We start from the raw sequence: 20,814 nt of genomic DNA on the forward strand, positions 1-20,814 counted from the left end.
TAATAAAACGAGTTTCCTCTTTCAGCCTCGCTTGTCTGTGCCCATTCCAGCCTCCCAGTCAGAGCCCAGTCTCTAACATAATCTTTCCCTTTATCTATGCACCTTTTCCCCACACAGAAGTCCCTCTGCCTGTCTAACTTGAATCCAACCCGCTGTAGCTTCTCCTTCGCACCACTAAGTCCGCGCAGCTGCATTTTCTGTGGGCGGTCCCGGGAGGCTGACCCAACCCACAGAACAGCCCTCCCTCCTCGGGTTGGTAGAACTTTGATTCGGTCTGGCTCAATACCCACGCGCGTGACTTTACGTGTGCCCAAATGTGGGCTGTGAGTTCCAAGCTGAGCCTCGTTTTGCAGAGAGGAGGGAGAGTGAGACAAGGCGGAGTGGGAAGCCCAAGAACCTGGGGTTTGGAGGAGAGGAGCTGCTTAGAACCCGGGAAGCCAACGGTGGAGAAATCCGGCCGAGTAGAAAACGACTGAGGACTGGGGCTCGAACGGAGCGAGAGGATTGGACGCTGGGATTCGAGGGGGCGGGGATAGAACGCGGAGGGTTAGAAGGGGGCGGGGATAAAACCAGAGACTGGAATACCCGGCCAGGCGCACGCGTGGCAGAAACCCGGATTCCTGAATGTTGGATAATCGGGGGCGACCAGAAGCTCAGGAGGCCCGACGACCAAGTCGTGGACTAATCGCACTGGGATTGGACATATGCAAGTGGGAGACTTGGGTCTGGCACTCTAAATCGAGGGTGGGGGTCTGTGCTCGGGCTGGGTCTCCAGGATCGGATCGGCGGACCTTTGACTCAGCGTGGTAAGTATCGGAGGGGCCCGAGCTCCTGCAGAGCCTGGAGGCCTGTGGCTTGTGTTGGGCGTGCGGGCGTCTCCATCACCCGTCCTCGAAGCTCGCAGCCGCTCACAGCCTCAGCATCCCTGGCTGTGAGGCATGCGCAGTAGGGTGCTCCCTACCCCATCCCCTCCAGTTCCCAGCGCGGGGGGAGGGGGACGCCCTAGAGCGGACGAATTTATAGACATTCCCCACCCGCCACCCGCCCCCGCTCCTCCCCCGCCACTCCCCACCCACCCCATCCCCCCTCCTTGCCCCGGCGTGGGAAGCGGAAATGGGGCGGACGGTGCCAACGTCTGGCAGGTGTTCATTTCAAATGGGTCTCGGACTGATGTTTTTCTCTAGACCCCGCAACTCAACCCTGGACCGGTTTCCCGCCCCCAACCCTGAATCTTGAAAGTCCTTCATGGGGAGGGGCGCACTGCCTTGCACCTCGTTCTCAGCAGAACCGCAAAAGGGATTAACGCGAATTGTTCCTCCTGGCTCTCTATGCGTTCACAGAGGTCCTCAGTTGACGTCCCTCTAACACTGGAGGTGTCTGGCCAAGTCCTTCAAGACCCCTTAGGTGGTTAAGGAGGCGTGAGCCGCCGTCCTGTATTCCTGGGTCTGTAAGGAGGAGGGGGTTGGGGACCCGGACTCCTGGGTCTGAGGCTGGGGACATGGAGAATGACCCTCTGTCCACCTCCCAGGGCTCTAGCGGGACATGGCTGAAGCGCACCAGGCTGTGGGCTTCCGACCCTCGATGACCTCGGACGGGGCCGAAGTGGAGCTCAGTGCCCCCGTGTTGCAGGAGATCTACCTCTCCGGACTGCGTTCCTGGAAAAGGCACCTCGCCCGTTTCTGGGTGAGGAGGGCAACGTCTTGGTTTCCTTTCAGGAATCCAGTTAGGCTCTGGGGTGGGCGAGGCCCAACTCCAGCATCTTGGTGGTTCCACTAATGGGATCCTATCTCCCCCTTCTGGGAATTTTGCTGTCGACTTTTAGAACCCCTTAAATAGCCGTTTCTGGGTTCTCTAAGGCTCACTTGGGAACCCTCAACCTCACCTACTGGGAACCTCTATTCACCTCTTAATACCATTTCCTGGATCACTTCCCTTTTTCCTCAAACCCCCAAACCCAACTTCCACCCAATTTCTAGAATTCATACCCTATATTCCATGGTGCTCCCCTCAGCTTCCCCTTTCATCTCCAGGTTCTAATCTGGGTGCTCATTTCTGAACACTGTGACCTGATCTTGTCAGCCCTCAGCCAGTCTTGAAGGGCCCTTCTTCCCCCTAGCTCTTGTCCCTAGGTCTGGGGGCCATCTCCTTGCCCTTGCTTCTGAATCCCCAGTACACGTCTCCAGTAGGCGGTGCACCTTCCCTGTGGTTCCCAGACGTGAACCTCCAAATGTCTATATCCACACTTCTCCATCATTACAGACCCTGCTGTCCTGGCCCAACATCTAACCAGAGCCTATGCCTGCCCCCAGGGTCCCCAGTTCTAGAGCATCCAGAGTCCCCCTGGTGGTCATGTCCTGTCTGTGAACACGGGTCTTAAACACCTGTGGGGTTGGCCAAGCCTGACTGCATCATGGCTCAGCTACTTACCAGCTGTGTGACCTTGGGCAAGGGTACCTCTCCAAGCCTCAGTTTCCCCACATGTCAAAAGGGGGGGATGATAACACCCCCCCCCCCACAGGACAGTCGCAAGGTTTAAGTGAATTCTTACACGTAAGCACCTGGCCTGTGTCAAGTGTGGAGTAAGTGTTAGCTTTTGATAATATTGTTCTTAATTCATTAATCAGATATCTATGGAGCATTTATTAAGGGTCTGCCACTGCTTGGGACACTGGGGACATGACAGGGAGCAGGACAGAATCCTGCCCTCGTGGAACTCTAGAGTTAGTTGGAGGAGAAGGCAATAAGAGGACAAATAAGCAAGATGGGGAGTATGTCAGATCATGTGACTTGTGCGCTGGAAGAACAGAGAAGAACAGTAGAGCCAGGCTGGAAGAGGGAGGCTGGGGGTGTTGTCACTAAAAGAGGGGGTGGCTGGGGCCTGGAGGATCTCCTGAAGCAGGCTTCAGGAACCTCTATAGCAGGGCAGGCTAGATGGAACCTCTATAGCCTTATGAGTTGTTAAAATAGAGACATATCTGTTCCAGTGGACAAAAAGCCCCTACCCCAGACCTCTAAAGAGCTTTTGTTGTTGTTGTTAAGATTTTATTTTATTAACGATTTTATTATTTATTTGATAGACAGAGATCACAAGTAGGCAGAGAGGCAGGCAGAGAGAGGAGGAAGCTGGCTCCCCGATGAGCAGAGAGCCCGATGCAGGGCTCGATCCCAGGACCCTGGGATCATGACCTGAGCCGAAGGCAGAGGCTTTAACTCACTGAGCCACCCAGGCACCCCTAAGATTTTATTTTTAAGTAATCTTTACACCTGACATGGGGCTTGAACCCAGAGCTCTGAGATCAAGAGTCACACCCTCTACTGACTGAACCAGCCACGTGCCATCCCCCACCCAAAGGCCTTTGTCAGCAGCTGCTAGGAACCCCCCCCCCCCGCCCTCAGGCTAATCCATCAAATTAAAACATTACCATGTGGCCATTAGCCTGTGGTTAGATACACATGTATATACACACATATATTTTTTTAATTTAAGATATAGTTTCAGAAAAAATGCACAGATTTTTAAAATGTACAGCCCTTAAATTTTTTTTTTAAAGATTTTATTTATTTGACAGAGTGAGAGAGAGATCACAAGTAGTTAGAGAGGCAGGCAGAGAGAGAGAGAGGAGGAAGCAGGCTCCCGGCTGAGCAGAGATCCTGTAGCAGGGCTTGATCCCAGGACCCTGAGATCACAACCCAAGCTGAAGGCAGAGGCTTAACCCACTGAGCCACCCAGGCGCCCCACAGCCCTTGAATTTTGACAACAGCTGTGTAACCAATTTCCTAGCAAGACAGGCCATTCTAGAATGTTCCTTTGAGCCCTTTCCCGGTGTGCACCCCCCCTCAAGGCAACCACTGTTCCGATTTCTAGGCTTGCCGGTGGATTTTGACTGGTGCTGCACTGTTGACTATTCGGACCCCTAGTTTTGTGTCCCCCCAGACTCTCTCATTAGTATTAATTAATTAGTATTAATGACCTGTGCCACAGGGCTGTCGTGCATCACGTGCAGTGGGTCATTTTGGCCAAGCATGTGGGACAGCATCCGTGTGGGTTGTTCATCAGCAGGAGATCAGAGTGACTCCCGAGATGGTTTCCCAAAGCACGTGGGACGTGACACCTTGCTTTGTATCTGTCGCATTAGGGTCCCGAGACCCTCTGGATGATTTGAGGGGGTTCACAGTGGCCTCTCCATGGCTTTGGACAAGTTCTTCAAACTTTTTGTCTTCTCAGTATTTTTCACCCATGCAATGGGCATAGTGATATTTACTGCTACCTTACTGAGCAGCGGGGCAATGAGATGATTTATTGATGCTCCTGGTCCCTGGAAAGTGCTCGGGAGACATTTCCCCTTATTACGAAGCCCCTGTCCTACCACAATTCAGAGCAGCAGATAAAGGAACCTGTAGCTGCTCTTAAAAAAGAATCATAGGCCGCCTCGGTGGCTCAGTGGGTTAAAGCCTCTCTCTGCCTTCGGCTCAGGTCATGATCCCAGGGTCCTGGGATCGAGCCCCACATTGGGCCCTGCTCAGCGGGGAGCTTGCTTTTCCCTCTCTCTCTCTCTGCCTACCTCTCTGCCTACTTGTGATCTCTGTCAAATAAATAAAATAAAATAAGAAGTCTTAAAAAGAAAAAAAAAAAGGAATCATAAATAATGAAATCACCACGTTTGCCTATAAGCTTTTCTGGCCGAACCAAAGAAAGATCGTCAAGTGAATAAATCCCCAAGGAGAGGCAGAGTAGCAACAGAACAGGTCATGGTAATCATGTTTATTGAGTACCTACTGTGTGCCTGGCTCTGAGCTATGCAGTTTTCCTCCGTCCCCGCAGTCCCCTTGGCTTTATTTTTCTCCATAGTCTCTATTACCTTCTGTCACACTACCCTAAATACTTTTCTTGGGTAGCTGCTGTCTCTGTCCCCCAGGACAGCAGGACTTTTACTGTCTCATCACTGCTCTAGGACTGCGATCAGCATTTGCCGAAGGACGTTTTCTCATCCCACACTCGTGACAGCCCTGTGAGCCCACTACTGGGATTGTTCCCGTTCTAGAGATGAGAAAACTGAAACAGAGAGGGGAAGCCACTTGCTTGAGATCACTTAGCTTGTTAGTGACAGAGCCCAAGCTCTCATCCATGAACCCTGAGCCTTTTCTATTGGCTAAATGTGGAGAACAGAGAGAACTCGATTTCTTCAGCCCTGATGCCAGTACCCCCACTAACAGTAGCTCTTGTCATACTCTCTGCGTGACCATGGACCGAAGTGTTTTCTTTTGTAAAATGAGGTCACTTAAGTACCACCTCACAGGGTTGCTGGGGGGATTTTCAGAGTTCATTCTTGTAGGTGGTGCTTAGAACAATGATGGTGCTTAGTCGTCAGACTTGGTTAAGCGTTAGTTATCTCCATGGCACTTCCCTGGGAGTCTGGTTAGTACCCCAGGACTTTCATTCATCTCATGGTCATATAGTTCTAGAAGGCCTACCAAGCTCCAGACCCTGTGACATATGGGGGATCATTTTGGCTGAGAGTACCCTCCTCCAGGGAACCCTCCCTGATTTCTTCAATTTGAGCAACTCGCCTCCTCAGGGCTCCTGTGCCTTATGTCCAGTAGAACTCACTTCATTCCTGACTAACCTCCCTGAGAGCAGGACCCAGATCTGTCTGGTCTCCCCTGGGTCTTGAACACCCAGCTCGGGGCTCAGCACACTCTGGGTGCTCTGACAGTATCTAAGAATGTTGCTCAGAGGAGGGATCATTGATTGAATGGGTGCTCTTTCCTCCCCACAGAATGACTTTCTCACAGGTGTGTTCCCTGCCAGCCCCCTCAGCTGGCTCTTCCTCTTCAGTGCAATCCAGCTCGCCTGGTTCCTCCAGCTGGATCCTTCTCTAGGACTGATGGAAAAGATCAAAGAGTTGCTGCCAGACTGGTAAGCTCCCCCATCTGAGCCTAGTATCCCTAATTCTCCCTCCAACCAGTGAGTTTCTCTCTCAGCGTGGAATGCCTGCTAAAGAAAAGTAACCTCAAAAACAAATAAACAAATACATAAATAAAAAGAAAAGTAACCTCTGAGATTTACTTTGGGTCAGATTAATAAAGGTATGGCATGAGTAAAATGGAGGTGATTTCCTCCCTTTCTTGCTAAGAGGGACACTGACAAGCTAGAAAATGTCCAGATATGGTTATTTATGTACTGACAAAAATTGGAGTTATGCGATGCTCCAGTTTTGTAGTCTTAGGCAAGAGATGTTATTCTCTTGTCAGTCTTCATTTATAAAGTGCAGGTAATAATAACTGGTTCCCATGGTGGTTGGGAGAAAGAAACAAAAGCATGCCCATTTTGGAGGGGCACCCGGCTGGCTCAATTGGTGGAGCATGAGACACTTGATCTCAGGGTCGTGAGTTCAAGCCCCATGTTGAGCATGGAGCCTACATACATAAATAAACAAATAAATTCCTTTTAAAAAAGCATGCACATGATCCATTCAGTACAGTGCCAGGAGGTTACTAAACGGGAGGGGTTGTGTTATCATAATTGTCATTTTGGGGAAAGATTTGGAACCCAGGTGCAGGGGAAGTGACAGGTTCTAATGGTTCTAATTCTTGGCTTGGTCCTCCTGGGGAAGAAGGTTCCAGTTTTGTACAGACAGTCCCAAAAGGCAGACACAGGATCAGAGGTAGGAACCAGGATCAGGGGTAGGAATTTCCAGGGAGTCCAGATTTACCCCGTCTACAGAGGGGAAGTAAGGGCCCCAAGTCCTTACTCGGAGGACCCAAGTCCTCTAGGTGGGCCTTGCTCGTGTGTCTGATGCCGCTTTGCAAACTTGCTGATCTGTGATAGTTTCCGATCCGCAGATCAGCGTTTCCTGAGTGTGTGTTAGAACCACCTGGGAGGCTTGTTCAAACACTGATGGGGGGGGCACCCCCAGAGAGTCTGTCCTAGTAGGTCTGGGTGGGGTCCGGGGATTTGCATTTCCAACCAGCTTCCAGGCCCTGCAGATGCAGATGCCAAGGGCCACACTTTGAGAACCATTGCTTTAAAGTATAATTTGATGCTGGGAGAGAGAAGTGTGTCCCTTCTTCTTCTCCTCGTCCTCTTCCCCCTCTTCCTCTCCCTCCCCCTCCTCCTCCTCCTTCTTATTCTCCTTCTCCTTCTAAGATTTTATTTATTTGAGAGGGGGGGGGGGGAAGAGAGAGCACATAGTGGGAGACAGACCAGAGGGAGAGGGAGAAGCAGACTTCCCACTGAGCAGGGAGCCCGAGGTGGGGCTCCATCCCAGGACCCTGGGATCATGGCAGGAGCTGAAGGCAGCCGCTTAACTGACTGAGCCATCCAGGCACCCCAAGTGTGTATCCCTCCAAAAAAAAAAAAAAACCAGCTCCCACGTATTAAGTACCTATCTGTTTCCATGGGAAGTGATTTTAGTAGCTTTGGTGTCATTGTTGGGGAAAGCAAGGGCTGGGTGGGGTTGGAGGGGAGGAGCAGTCCGAGGCCGAGGGGCCAGGAAACCCAGGCCCCTTCTCTCTCTACTCCCCCAGGGGTGGGCAGCACCACAGGCTTCGGGGAGTCCTGGCAGCTGCGCTGTTTGCTTCGTGCCTGTGGGGAGCCCTGATCTTTACGCTTCATGTGGCCCTGAGGCTGCTTCTGTCCTACCATGGCTGGCTCCTTGAACCCCATGGAGCCATGTCCTCACCCACTAAGACCTGGCTGGTATGTGAGGGGCAGAGCCCTCCCTCCTTAGGCCTTTCGGGGACCCAATTCTCTGTCTCCTTCTCTCTGGTCTCTGTCCCCACCTTTCTGGGACCCTGTCCACCTCTCTCTGGTCTCTATTCCTCTTCCTGAGTTTCTGTCCCCCCACTTCCTCTGGTTCTCTATCCCATTCTCTCTGTAGGTTGCCACACCACCCCCAAACCTGGTCCCCCACCCTAGTGAGGGGTGTAATGATCCACTAATTCCCGTTTCCCTCCAGGCCCTGGTCCGCATCTTCTCCGGCCGGAAAACAATGCTTTTCAGTTACCAGCGCTCCCTGCCACGCCAGCCCGTGCCCTCCGTGCAGGACACTGTGCGCAAGGTGGGTCTGCCTGGAGGACCTCCACCTGGGATGGACTGGGGCGGGCGGGGGCGGGCGGGGGCGGGCAGGGGGCGTGACCTACCCTTTTCTTGCCGCTCAGTACCTGGAATCCGTCCGGCCCATCCTCTCCAACGAGGACTTCGACTGGACGTCCGTCCTTGCGCAGGAATTCTTGCGGCTGCAGGCGTCGCTGCTGCAGTGGTACCTGCAGCTTAAGTCCTGGTGGGCGTCCAATTACGTGAGTCCCAGACTCGGATCCGCAGGGTTTGAGGGATCCTTAAGCCCCTGTAGGTCTAGGCCCCTCCCCGCCCCATGCCCCGCCCACTCCCCCACCCCTTGCTCTATACTCTGAGCCCCGCCCCCCCCTCCTATAGTTTAAACCCAGCCCCAGATGCTCCTCCAAGCTGCTCTTACTCTCCAATATTCTGAACCCCATCCGTCATGGGCCGACATTTTGAGCCTCCCCACCCCATGCTCCGACATTCTGAGTCTGACTTCAATAATCTCAGCCTGCCCACCTCCACAGCCCCGCCCCAACCCTCCAGGACTGGAACCACAATTCCAGGACTTACCCAACATTTCAGCTCTCCCTTGGCAGGAGGCAAAAAACATTTTGAGCCCCCGCCCTCGGAGATGTTCTTGTTTTACCCGCTCCTTCTGCGCGAGGGCAGCTCCCCCAGATGGGTTTCTATTCTGAGTTGAGGAGCTAGTAGGCTTTTGGTAGTACTCTGACTTGAGTTTCTTGGGAAACTGAGGCACAGAACAAGACAGCAGTTCACCCAAATCAGGGGTTATGGGTGTCCTTTTCTGTGGGAAGTCATAAATAGCCACGGGCAGCGTGGGTTGAGCTGGAGGTAGCAGTGAAGGGACACACTGGGTGGTGTGAATGCCTGAGGGATGGGGTGGTCTGGGGACACCACCACTGGCTGAGAGGATTAGGGTTCCAGGAGGAGAAGTTCTTAGGGCTGAGCCCTGAGGACTGGACAGAACTTGAATCTGTCAAGCTGGTTGGCAGGAGGGAAAGGGCTGAGCAGAGAGAGGTGAGGAAGTAAGGAGATTGCAGGGCAAGGGCTGGGAGCCAGGAGAGCTTTCCTCTGGTTGGAACAAAGGGTTGAAGGATGATCCTCACTAGAGGTGACGGCAGAGTGGTGGGGAGAGGCCTGAACTCCAGCTGAGGACCCAGGACTTTTTCTAGGGGATGCCAAGGAGCCATGGGAGAGTTCTGCACAGGGGTGGGTCGGGATCACCTCTGCTGTGGGGGAAAGACTGGAGGGAAGACAGTGGAGCCTGGGGGGCTGGAGAGGGTGTTGGGGGGGAGGACAAGGGGGAGAGGACAAGGACAAGTGGGGGAGAGGACAAGGACAAGTGGGGGATGAGGCAGAGTCGAAGGCAGGAGGGGAGGGCCATGCTGGGGGTGGGGAGATGGCAAGGATGGCACCCACGGGCCTCCCCTGAGGGCTCTCCCTGAGATGGGGAGAAGGGGAGCAGCTTTGGGGTGAAGCCACTGAGCTCCATGGGAGTGCCTGGGGGGTGGTGGGGAGATGCCCTGGGGCAGCCCGACTCCTGAGTGAGGGCTCAGGAAAGAGGCCTGGGTGACAGCAAACGGAACCTTCATGGGCAGAAGGAACTTGAAACATTGTCCCCCAAGGGGCAGCGGCATGGAAAGGTCAGTCAGACAAACTCCATGGAGGGGATTGAGTCATGTCTAGAGGGGTAGGAGGAAAGCCAGACCTTAATTTTTACACTTTTTTCCCTTCAAGCTGTTTGGGCAAGGTTCTGTGCCAGTACATATGCTCATGTGTGTTCAGACGGACAGACAGACACACACACACACACTGTATATATTTCGTTGTATCTCTGAGGCACTGCCCATTATAACATACCCCATTATCTTAAATACAACAAAGAAAACAAAACAAAAAAAAAAACAAGGCCAACTAAAGTCTGATACAGTGCTATCTTATCAGACTTTTTATCTATTTTTTTACTTATGTTATATACATTTTATTTATATAATATGTATATTATATATATAACACGTATTTATATATAATATAAATTTTATTTATATAATTATGTATAATTGTTTAAAAGATTTTGTGTATTTATTTGACAGACATAGATCACAAGTAGGCAGAGAGGCAGGCGGGGAGAGAGGGGGAAGCAGGCTCCCTGCTGAGCAGAGAGCCCGATGTAGGGCTCCATCCCAGGACCCTGAGATCATGACCTGAACCAAAGGCAGAGGCTTAACCCACTGAGCCACCCAGGTGTTCCTAATTATGCGTAATTTTAAAGTTATATAATATATAACATGATTATATATTATATAACTTACAGAAACATATTAAATATATGATATAAAATATATGTAACATATAATTTTTATTGTGATAAAATGGACAAAATACAAAATTTACCATTTTAACCATTTTTAAGTATACAGTTCAGTGGTATTAAGTACATCTGCAATGTCATGCAACCATCACGACAATCTACTTCCAGAACCTTTCAACATCCCAGAGAGAAACTCTGTACACATCCCCATTCCCACTTCCCCAGAGTGCCAGGTAAACTTTAGTCTACTTACTACCTCTAGGAAACTGTCTGTTTTGGAGTTTTCGTGTAAGTAGGATCATACATGATTTGTCCTTTTGTGTCTGATTCATTTCACCTGGACTGATGTTTTCAGGGTCCACCCATGTCATAGTGCACATCAGGTTTCCATTCCTTTTTATTTATTTAAGATTCTTATTTATTTATTTGAGAGAGAGAGAGAACAAGTGAGTGGGAAGGTCAGAGGAAGAAGCAGATTTTCCGCTGAGTGGAGAGCCCGATGTGGGACTCGATTCCAGGACCCTGAGATCATGGCCTGAGGCACAGGCAGACACTTATCTGAGCCACCCAGGTGCCCCATTGTCATTCCTTTTTATATGAATATTCCATCGCAGAGGCGCCTGGCTAGCTCAGTGGGTGGACCATGTGACTCTTGATCTCAGGGTTGTGAGTTTGGGTCCCAGATTGGGTGTAGAAAGGACTTAAAAATAAAATCTTTTGTTTTAAAAAAACCCACTCTAGGGCGCCTGGGTAGCTCGGCTCGGGTCGTGATCTCAGGGATCGAGGCCTGCGTCGGGCTCTCCACTCAGCGGGGAGCCTCCTTCCCCTCTCTGTCTCTGTCTGCCTACTTATAACCTCTCTCTCTGTCAAATAAATAAATAAAATCTTTAAAAAAAAAAACCCAACCCATTCTATGTATGGATTGACCACACTCGTTATCCATTCATCTGTTGATGGATACTTCGGTCTCGGTGGTATTTTTTAAAAATCTCATATGTGGGGTGCCTGGCTGGCTCAGTCAGTTAAGCATCTGCCTTTGGCTCAGGTCATGATCCTGGGGTCCTGGGATTGAGCCCCAGGTCATGCTCTCTGCCCAGTGGGGAGCCTGCTTCTTCCTTGCCCTCTGTCTGCCAGCTACCACTGCTTGTGCACACTCTCTCTCTGCCAAACAAATACATTTTTAAAATCTTTAAAAAAAAATAAGTCAAATCTTATATGATATCATTTCACATATCTTATTGTGCACCTAGTCGGCAGCTGTCTCAGTGCTCGCTCATTCCGCAGCGGTCAGATAGGTGCACCTTGATCTGTTTGGAGAGCTTGATGATATTCTAGGACATGAGTGTAGCACGGGTTAGCTAACAGATTCCCCAACTGTAAGACTGATAGGTTACTGCTAGTTACTGATCATGATGGCCTCCTGCATTGAGCTCTACCCTCCTGTTTGACAAGGCAAAGTCTGGGGCATCTTGCTGCTCCCACTGACCCACCCCCTGACCTTGGCCACAGCTGCCCCAGCCTTGCGTCTCTCTGCCCCACTCCTAGGTCAGTGACTGGTGGGAAGAATTCGTATATCTGCGCTCCCGGCACTCGCTGATGGTGAACAGTAACTATTACATGATGGTGAGACGGGGGAACGGGATTAGGAGCTGGGAAGGGGCTGGGTTCTTAGCTCCCCGGGTCTAGGGTTGGGATGTCTCTATAAAAAGTGGGGTTTAGGGTCAGTGACCCCCATCAGAGTCTAATTCACCATCTTGCCGACTGTTGGGGTCAGCATCTGTGTTTGGGGTCTGTGCCCCGAGCAGGGGCCCGACCTGATCCCAGGCATTTTGCCGTCCCCTCGGCTGGCCCCCAGGACTTCCTGTACGTCACTCCCACACCAGTGCAGGCCGCTCGTGCGGGGAACGCCGTCCATGCCCTCCTCCTCTACCGCCACCGGCTGAACCGCCAGGAGATCTTGCCTGTAAGAGCCCCCTCTCCCCGACCCATGGGCTGGGGTCGGTGGCTGTGGTCCTGTGGCTGTGTGGCCATGTGGGTCCTGGCAGGCGGCATCATCCTGAGCCCATGGTCTCTTGCAGACTCTACTGATGGGAATGCGGCCCTTGTGCTCCGCCCAGTACGAGAAGATATTCAATACCACGCGCATTCCCGGCCTCCAAAAAGGTGAGGTTTCTCCGGCGTTCTCACTGAGCAAGGCATACAGTATACATACAGTATAGGGTTGAGCGCATGTTCTCCTGGGTTCGAATCCCAGCACCATTGCTCCCTAGCTGTGTGATCTCGGGTAGGTTGTAGCCCTCTCTGAGACTCAGTTTTCTTATCTCTAAAATGGGAAAATAAGGGTACATAGGGTCGGGAGGATTCTATGAGTGTTTAGAACAGTGCGAGCCATACAGGACGGGCTTAATAAATGGTTCTTATTCTTTTTTAAAATTTATTTTGGAGAGAATGTGTGCATGTGTGGGGTGGCACAGGGAAGAGCAGAGGAGGAGGGGGAGGGGCAGGACAAGGATCCCAAGCAAACTCCCAGCTGAACGGGGAGCCTGGAACAGCTGGATCCCACCGCCCTGAGATCATGCCCTGAGCCAAAACCAAGAGTCAGACACATAACCGCCTGAGCCACCCAGGCACCCTAAATGGTTCTTATTCTTGCAGTGTATCTGACCTTCCTGCCCTCCGCCCTTCTGTCCCCCCCGACTCCCCCCAGATCACATCCGCCACCTCCGGGACAGCCGACATGTGGCTGTCTTCCACCGAGGCCGATTCTTCCGTGTGGGGACCCACTCCCCAAGCGGCCTACTCTCCCCACGGGCCTTGGAGCAGCAGTTCCAGCGAATCCTGGACGACCCCTCCCCCGCCTGCCCCCAGGAGGAGCATCTGGCTGCCTTGACTGCTGCACCCAGGTGAGAGTAAGAGGTCAGGGTCATGGAGGCCCAAGCACCCTCTGGAGGTTGGGGAAAGGCAAGGTGGGAGGCTGGGCAGAAGCTGGGTGGGGTGCAGGGGTGGCCTGGGCTCAGGCACGTGTCTTTCCCCACTCTCCCTCCAGGGATATGTGGGCCCAGGTGCGGAGTTCCCTGAAGATCCAGGCCGAGGACGCGTTGGAGGCCGTGGAAGGAGCAGCTTTCTTTGTATCACTGGACTCCGAGCCTGCGGGGCTCACCAGGGAGGACCCTGCAGCTTCACTGGATGCCTATGCCCGTGCCCTCCTGGCTGGCAGGGGCCATGACCGGTGAGTCAGCCCCTGGAGTTGAACCCCACCCCAACAGGTGACCCCAGAACCTGGTATCCAGACCTAGGATTCTGGACACTAGACAAGCAGACCCTGGATCCCAGATCTGAGGACCACTGAACCCCACACCTGGACCTACAGACCTAGAGACCCCAAAGCCAGAACCTCAAGCCTGGGGACCTCAGGCTCAGAACCACAGAATCCTTCGATTTTCATCCAGGCATCCCAGACTCAGGACCTCAGTTGTGGGACTTCCTACCTAGAGATCCTCAGACAACAACCTAGATGCACCCCCAGGCATCACTCTGATTTCTGAGGTTCCCAGAAGAGGCCCCCTAACCTCTCAGCAACTTGGGAGCCTTGACCCTTTCTGGGCATGTTCCCCCCAAAATCTTCCAATTTAACAAACCTTAGACGTGCCCAGAAACCATCTAGACCACCTGGTAGAGACCCCACCCTCTCAGAGAGCCCCAGATCAACCCTGGTTCCGGAAAAATCCATCCACCCTGACACTCCTACGTCCCACAGAACTCGAGCACCTGAGTTCCCTCTTGGTTCCCTGGTGACCACTTTGAGTTCTCCCCCTGCAGCTGGTTTGACAAATCCTTCACTCTGATTGTCTTCTCCAACGGGAAGCTGGGCCTCAGCGTGGAGCACTCGTGGGCAGACTGCCCCATCTCGGGACACATGTGGGAGGTAGGAGAGCCAGCCCCCTGCCTTGGGGACCATCAGCCCCACTTCCAAAGACCTTCTTCTCCAGGGTGTTACACTCAGGGGGAAGACAGAGGCTCAGACGGGACCAGGAACCTCGGTTCTTCCTTCATCAGGTTGAAAGGGTTGGATTTTCTTTGATCTGTAAGTTCCCATCCAATCCTAAGAACCTTAGCATCTCTATTTTATGTAGTCCCTAAATCATAGGGGGTGGTATCTGTGCCCTATCAGGTTCCTGCTGTTCCGTAGTGTTACACGGGGTGTTGGATGGGGCCCAGGGTGAGATCTGGCATGTATGTGGAGAAGGGAGGCCATTTTCAGCTCATAAGAGCAGTCCCCAGTAAGCACTGTTTCACAAATGAGAATTTCCCCCTTTGGTGGTACTGATAAATGAAACTGTCAATTCAGTTGACAGTTGAACCTCAGACCCCTCAGACCCTTTTTTTTTTTTTTTTAAGATTTTGTTTATTTACTAGACAGACAGAGATCACAAGTAGGCAGAGAGACAGGCAGAGAGAGAGATGAGGAACCAGGCTCCCTGCTAAGCAGAGAGCCTGACATGGGGCTCGATCCCAGAACCCTGGAATCATGACCTGAGCTGAAGGCAGAGGCTTTAACCCACTGAGCCACCCAGGTGTGCCCCCCTCAGACCCTTCTTGTCAACATTATGGTCTCAGCCCATTGACTTTGAAAGAAGAGATGTCACATAGAATATGGTATAGATCATTGGAAACAACTAGGCCCCAAGTGAGTTGTTCTTCTGAGGTTTCTAACGTTACAATGGGGATGTGAATCCCTTCTTCCTAAGTTACTGTGAGAATTAAGTGGAAGGCTGGCAGGTGGTAGGTGCTCCTAGTTGTTGTTGTTTTTTTTAAGATTTTATTTATTTATTTATTTGACAGAGAGATCACAAGTAGGCGGAGAGGCAGGCAGAGAGAGAGAGGAGGAAGCAGGCTCCCTGCTGGGCAGAGAGCCAGATATGGGGCTCGATCCCGGGACCCTGGGACCATGACCTGAGTGGAAGGCAGAGGCTTTAACCCACTGAGCCACCCAGGTGCCCCAACTCCTGGTTTATAATATTGAAACAAGGGACCCCTGGGTGGCTCAATGGATTTAAGCCTCTGCATTCAGTTCAGGTCATGATCTCAGGGTCCTGGGATCGAGCCCTGCATCAGGCTTCCTGCTCTGAGGGGAGTCTGCTTCTCCCTCTGCCCCTGCTCATGCTCTCTCTCTCTCTCTCAAATAAATAAATAAAATCTTAAAAAAATGTATATATTTAACAATCAGAATGGAGGCGGCCCCCTCTGGAGGTCCATGCTGTGTTGGGCTCTTCCTCTGCTGTCTCAGGATCCTGGTGGGGGTAGTGGGAGTGGTGGGGGTGGGGTGTCTTGGGAGGGCGGGGGCAGCTGTTGATGGCTCTTTGTCTACCAGTCAGAAGCAAAGGGTCAGTAAGGCCCCTCTGAGTGTTAGTATTAGTCCTACTCTCAATGAACTTGACCCTGAGAACCCACCTGTGAATATCAGAGGTTTCTGATTCCCAAGGACTGCCTCCCACCCCCCAAACCCCAGAGGGACTTATGAAAAGAAGTCCCTGGTTAGACGGCTCTCAGCCCAGAGGGAAGAAAGGACTCTGACAGCCTCTGTTTGTACACAGTTCACTCTGGCCACGGAATGTTTTCAGCTGGGCTACTCGGCAGACGGCCACTGCAAGGGCCATCCTGAGCCCTCACTGCCCCAGCCCCAGCGGCTGCACTGGGACCTTCCAGAAAAGGTGAGACCGGACTTTGGGGGCTCTCTTCCAAGTCCCACAGCCCCCTTGGCTTTGACTCGAAGCTCATCCCTACCCCCAAACTCGACCCCAACCCCGACCCCAGTCCCACCCTGACCCCCATCCTTAATGCATCCTTCAGTGACATGTTCGTCTCTGTCCTCATTTCTGCATTCCACCCCTACTCTGACTCGATTCCCACCTCCACTTCCAGCCCCACTCCCAGCTCTAACCCTACCCCATCTGTAACCCCAGCCATCCGTCCCTCCCTCTTCCTCTGGCAGATCCGTCTGTCCATCTCTCTAGCCCTGAGGGGAGCCAAGACCTTGTCTGGAAACATTGACTGCCACGTCTTCCCCTTCTCCCACTTTGGCAAGAGCTTCATCAAACGCTGCCATCTCTCTTCAGACAGCTTCACCCAGGTGGCCTTGCAGCTGGCCCACTTCCGGGTCAGTCGGGGCCCTCGGCCTCAGCCCCTTGCCAGGACTTTGGTTCCCCTGGGCCTGCCTTGTCAGTCCCTTTAATGACTCCTCTCGGTCATTGCCCTTGGGGGTCCGCCATCTTGATTTCTCTCTCCCGACCACATATTCCCTGAGTGTGAGGAGGCGGGAGGCCTACACAGAGGCGGGTCAAGTCTGTGAAGATTTCCAGAGACCAGCTGACAGGCTCCTCCCTTGTCCCCCAGGACAGGGGTGAATTCTGCCTGACTTATGAGTCGACTATGACTCGCTTGTTCCTGGAAGGTCGGACAGAAACGGTGCGGTCTTGTACGAGGGAGGCCTGCAACTTCGTGAGAGCCATGGAGGACAAAGAGAAAACAGTGGGTGAAGACCTCGTTTGAGGCTTTGGTCATTTCCATACACTCATTCCTACATTTGCAAATATTTCTGGAGTACCTTCAGAGGACCAGACCCCATGATGGGCATTAAGGACAAAAGAGGAACCAGACCTGGTCTCTGACCTCTAAGAACTCACTGGTGGGGGGAGACAGAGATATTTCAGCAGAGTGTGATATATGCTTTCATGGGGTAGTACCCAACAGGGATTCTGGGTTCCACAATGTAGCTCTCTTTGATTATTTAACCTCTAGGTGACCTTGTGGCTTCCGTTGGTACCCTCCCATGTAGTCCCTATGTAACCTCTTTACTCAGAACCCCCCTGGGTACCTCTGTTCCCTCTCCCCCTACCTATTTTGGATCAGTGGAAGGAGTTGGGGCCCTAGATCAGACAGACCTGGGAACCTACCTGATTCTGCTTTGCTGTGTGACCCTGGGCAAGTGACATCCCCTCTCTGAGCCTGTTTACTCTTGGTAAAGTAGAATTGATATCTCTGCCTTGCAGGGATTTTGCAGGCTGGGTTGAGGCCAGGGGTATGTGACAAACCGCAGCAGTAAGCCCACTTCCTGTCTTTCCATGACCTGTCACCTCCCCCTGGGGGACCCCCAGGAACCCCAGCGCCGTGCTCTGTTCCGCCTGGCGGTGGAAAAGCACCAGGCTCTGCTGAAGGCAGCGATGAGCGGACAGGGAGTTGACCGCCACCTCTTCGCGCTCTACATCGTGTCCCAATTTCTCCACTTGCGCTCACCCTTTCTGGACCAGGTTGGGGTGCAGGGAAAGGGTTAGAGATGGAAGAGGGGAACCATGGGAGGAGAAGGGTACTTCAGGACAAGGAGGGTGAGGTGGGAAAAGGGGGTTAGAGGAGAGAGTCGGTAGGGGGCGCAGAGAGGGAAAAGGGGAAAAGAGAAGGGGATGGGACGGGGTGGGGGGTTGGTCAGGGAGAAGAAGAGGCGTGGCCAGCGGGGGGGGTGGGGTGAAAGGAGGTGTGGTCTGGAAGACCTGAGAAAAGGGCGGGATCAGGCAGAAGCCGAGAGGTGTGGTCCGAAAGGAGTGGAAGGGCAGGTGTCAGGGAGGGGAAGGGCGGAGAAACTTGATGATTTAGAAGTGAGAAAGGGCCAGAGCTGCAGGGAGCTGAGCCAAGGGGGCGTGGACTGGTGGGTCTGTCTGTCTTTATCGCAGGCTTGCCCATCTTCTGCCCCTCAGGTTCACTCGGAGCAGTGGCAGCTCGCCACCAGCCAGATCCCTGTTCAGCAAATCCACCTGTTTGACGTCCACAATTACCCTGACTACGTTTCCTCTGGTGGTGGATTCGGGCCTGTGAGTGGAACTGGGCCTGATCCCACCTCCCTGGACCCTAGACCCTGAGGGAGAAGGGCATTGGGGTCTGCACTCCGGCCTAGTGGGAGAGGAGGAGTTCGGAGTCTAGTTGGTTCCCCTCCCTCTGTCCCTCTCCAGGCCGATGACCACGGTTATGGCGTTTCGTACATCTTCATGGGGGATGACACCATTACCTTCCACATCTCCAGCAAAAAATCTAGCACAAAAACGGTGAGACAGACTTGAACACACACCCCTGGACCCTCCTCCCTCAGGACCCAGGGGTCTGGACTCCTAACTCCCTCTGCTCTTACCAACCAGTCTAGAATCCTAGCTCCCTGCTGCCCCTATGATCCAGGAAGCCCAGCCCCCTCCTCCCTCCGACCGGGGCATCGGGGATACCAGCCCTCCTGTTTTCCAGCACCGAGGAGCCCCTCTCCCAGCTTCTCCTGGACATGATGTATTTCTCCTTCCAGGACTCCCACCGACTGGGACAGCACATTGAGGATGCCTTGTTGGACGTAGCCTCCCTCTTCCAGGAGGGACAGCGTCCTAAGCCCAGATGCAGAGGGTTACCGGAGGAGGACTCGGGGCATGGGGGTAGCTGTCTCCCCTGCCACAAGAGGGGCTCCAAGGCAACCACAAAATCCACCAACTTTTGACCCCTCCCTGCAGGGAGCTGGTCTCCCCAAGAACTAGGGAGAGGGTCTCTACAACTGGGCTGGTGCAGGACAGAGGTGGCCTTTTGGGTTTGGAAAATCCCACATCTGGTCCAATAAAGATCCGTAAGCTGGGCTTGTGGTGTTTGCGGTGCTGTTGGGCTGGGCAGGGGTGGGAGAGGTGAGGATCAGGGTGGAGAAGGAGAAGAGTTCCCCTCCATCCCCAGGCCCAACCTGAATTCTCAGTTACAATCAGTTTCAGCTCCAACCCCCAACCCTGCCCATTCCATTGCACACCAAAGCCAAGCATCCAAGGCCCATCCCAGCCAAACAATCCCCTAAACTCTCATTAGTCCAGTTCCTGCAGCCCCAGTACCACTGCCTGCCCCAAAAGTAAAAATCGACACCATTCCACTCACTCTAGTTGACACCCCTCAAATGAACCCCTCAAGATTCGTTTTTTTTAAGATTTTATTTATTTATTTGACAGACAGAGACCACAAGTAGGCAGAGAGGCAGGCAGAGAGAAAGGGGGAAGCAGGCTCCCCGCTGAGCAGAGAGCCCGATGTGGGACTCAATCCCAGGACCCTGAGATCAAGACTGAGGCTTACCCCACTGAGCAACCCAGGCGCCCCATCCACTCAAGATTCTTATTACTCAACCCCAACCCCAGCCATTTCAACCTCTACCTCGGTGAGGGATTCAGCTCCCATAACCAGGAAATGCACCAACTAATGTTCCCCCTGCACTACTGTCAATTCCAATAACCAACAATTCCAAAACACCACACCCCACTACACCCAAAACCTCAACCACAATTCAGAGCATACGACCAGCATGAAAATGTCCAACCCTAAATTCCCATCACCCCACTAAAACTCCATCCCATCCCCATCATAACCCAAACTTGAACCTGACCCATAGTTATGACTTTAAACAGCACACTCCTTGATCGCACCTCCACTCTACCCCTACTACCCCTACAACCCCCACCAGCTCGGCCGCAGTCATATCAATACCAACCCCATCTAACCACACCAAATCCAATGATCCAATCCACTACTGCCATAATTTCCATACTCTATGATCCCAAGCCCCTTTTTTCCATCAAGTTGAGCATAATAACCCAAACCCCACAACACATTAAAATCCTGAACACCTTAACTGCCACCATTCCAACCTCCACATCTAACCCACTAACTCTAGTGATTCTGAAAAACGTCGACAAGTAGGGTGCCTGGCTGGCTCAGTCAGTAGAGTTTGCAACTCTTGATCTCAGGGGCATGATTTCAAGCCCTGTGTTGGAGATCGAGTTCACTTAATCAAAAAAAAATTTTTGACAAGTGCTGTGACCCTCTTCCCTCCACAAGGTGGACCTTCATCCCTTCATCCTCCCCCCTCGCCCTGCACCCTTGAGTGTGGACTGGAACTAGTGACTCTTTTCCCCCAAGTAAAAGAATATGGTAGAAGTAACTGTGACATGAAAGACTTCTGGTTCCTTCTCACTCTCTCTCGGAATCACTTGCTCTGTGGGAAGCCATCTGCCGTGTCGTGGGAACACTCAAGCAGCCTGTGGGGAGGCCCACATGTTGAGGCTCTGAGGCCTCCTGCCAACTACCAGTGAGGGAACCATCTTGAAAGCAGATCTCCCACCCTAGTCAACCCTGCAGATGACAGCAGCCCAACTGACTTCTTTGCTGTGACCTCATGTAAGATCCTGAGCCAGACTCCTGACTTGCAGAAACTGAGATAATAAATGTTGTTTTCAGCTGTTATGTCTTGGGTTTTGTATGTCTTGGGTTATGTCTTTGTATGCAACAGGATAAAAAGTAATGCAAACTCCCAATACGTCAGCTTCAACCCCATATCCCTAACCTCACCCCCCTTCCAAATCCCATT

At 52.5% G+C, this 20,814-nt stretch overlaps 1 protein-coding gene across 2 annotated transcripts; it reads left to right on the forward strand.

Moving 5' to 3' along the window:
• The first annotated feature begins 231 nt into the window (after positions 1–231).
• CPT1C (carnitine palmitoyltransferase 1C) lies at positions 232–19,071 on the forward strand. 2 transcript variants are annotated; one of them, XM_032325006.1, is made up of 20 exons: positions 234–806; positions 1,185–1,418; positions 1,529–1,683; positions 5,778–5,917; positions 7,528–7,699; positions 7,959–8,060; positions 8,161–8,298; positions 11,940–12,017; positions 12,250–12,357; positions 12,473–12,557; positions 13,102–13,297; positions 13,441–13,623; positions 14,214–14,319; positions 15,989–16,105; positions 16,387–16,551; positions 16,788–16,922; positions 17,549–17,701; positions 18,143–18,256; positions 18,395–18,487; positions 18,733–19,071. In XM_032325006.1, exons 3-20 carry the CDS (start codon positions 1,543–1,545, stop codon positions 18,916–18,918), a joined length of 2,412 nt encoding a protein of 803 aa, XP_032180897.1. In that variant the 5' UTR covers positions 234–806; positions 1,185–1,418; positions 1,529–1,542; the 3' UTR covers positions 18,919–19,071. The 2 variants fall into 2 exon arrangements, with proteins under 2 accessions (XP_032180898.1, XP_032180897.1); XM_032325007.1 differs by lacking the exon at positions 12,250–12,357 and having other exon boundaries at positions 232–806.
• Positions 19,072–20,814: the final 1,743 nt, after the last annotated feature.

Source organism: Mustela erminea, chromosome 19 (assembly GCF_009829155.1).
Source record: "Mustela erminea isolate mMusErm1 chromosome 19, mMusErm1.Pri, whole genome shotgun sequence".
NCBI classification, from domain to species: Eukaryota; Metazoa; Chordata; class Mammalia; order Carnivora; family Mustelidae; genus Mustela; species Mustela erminea.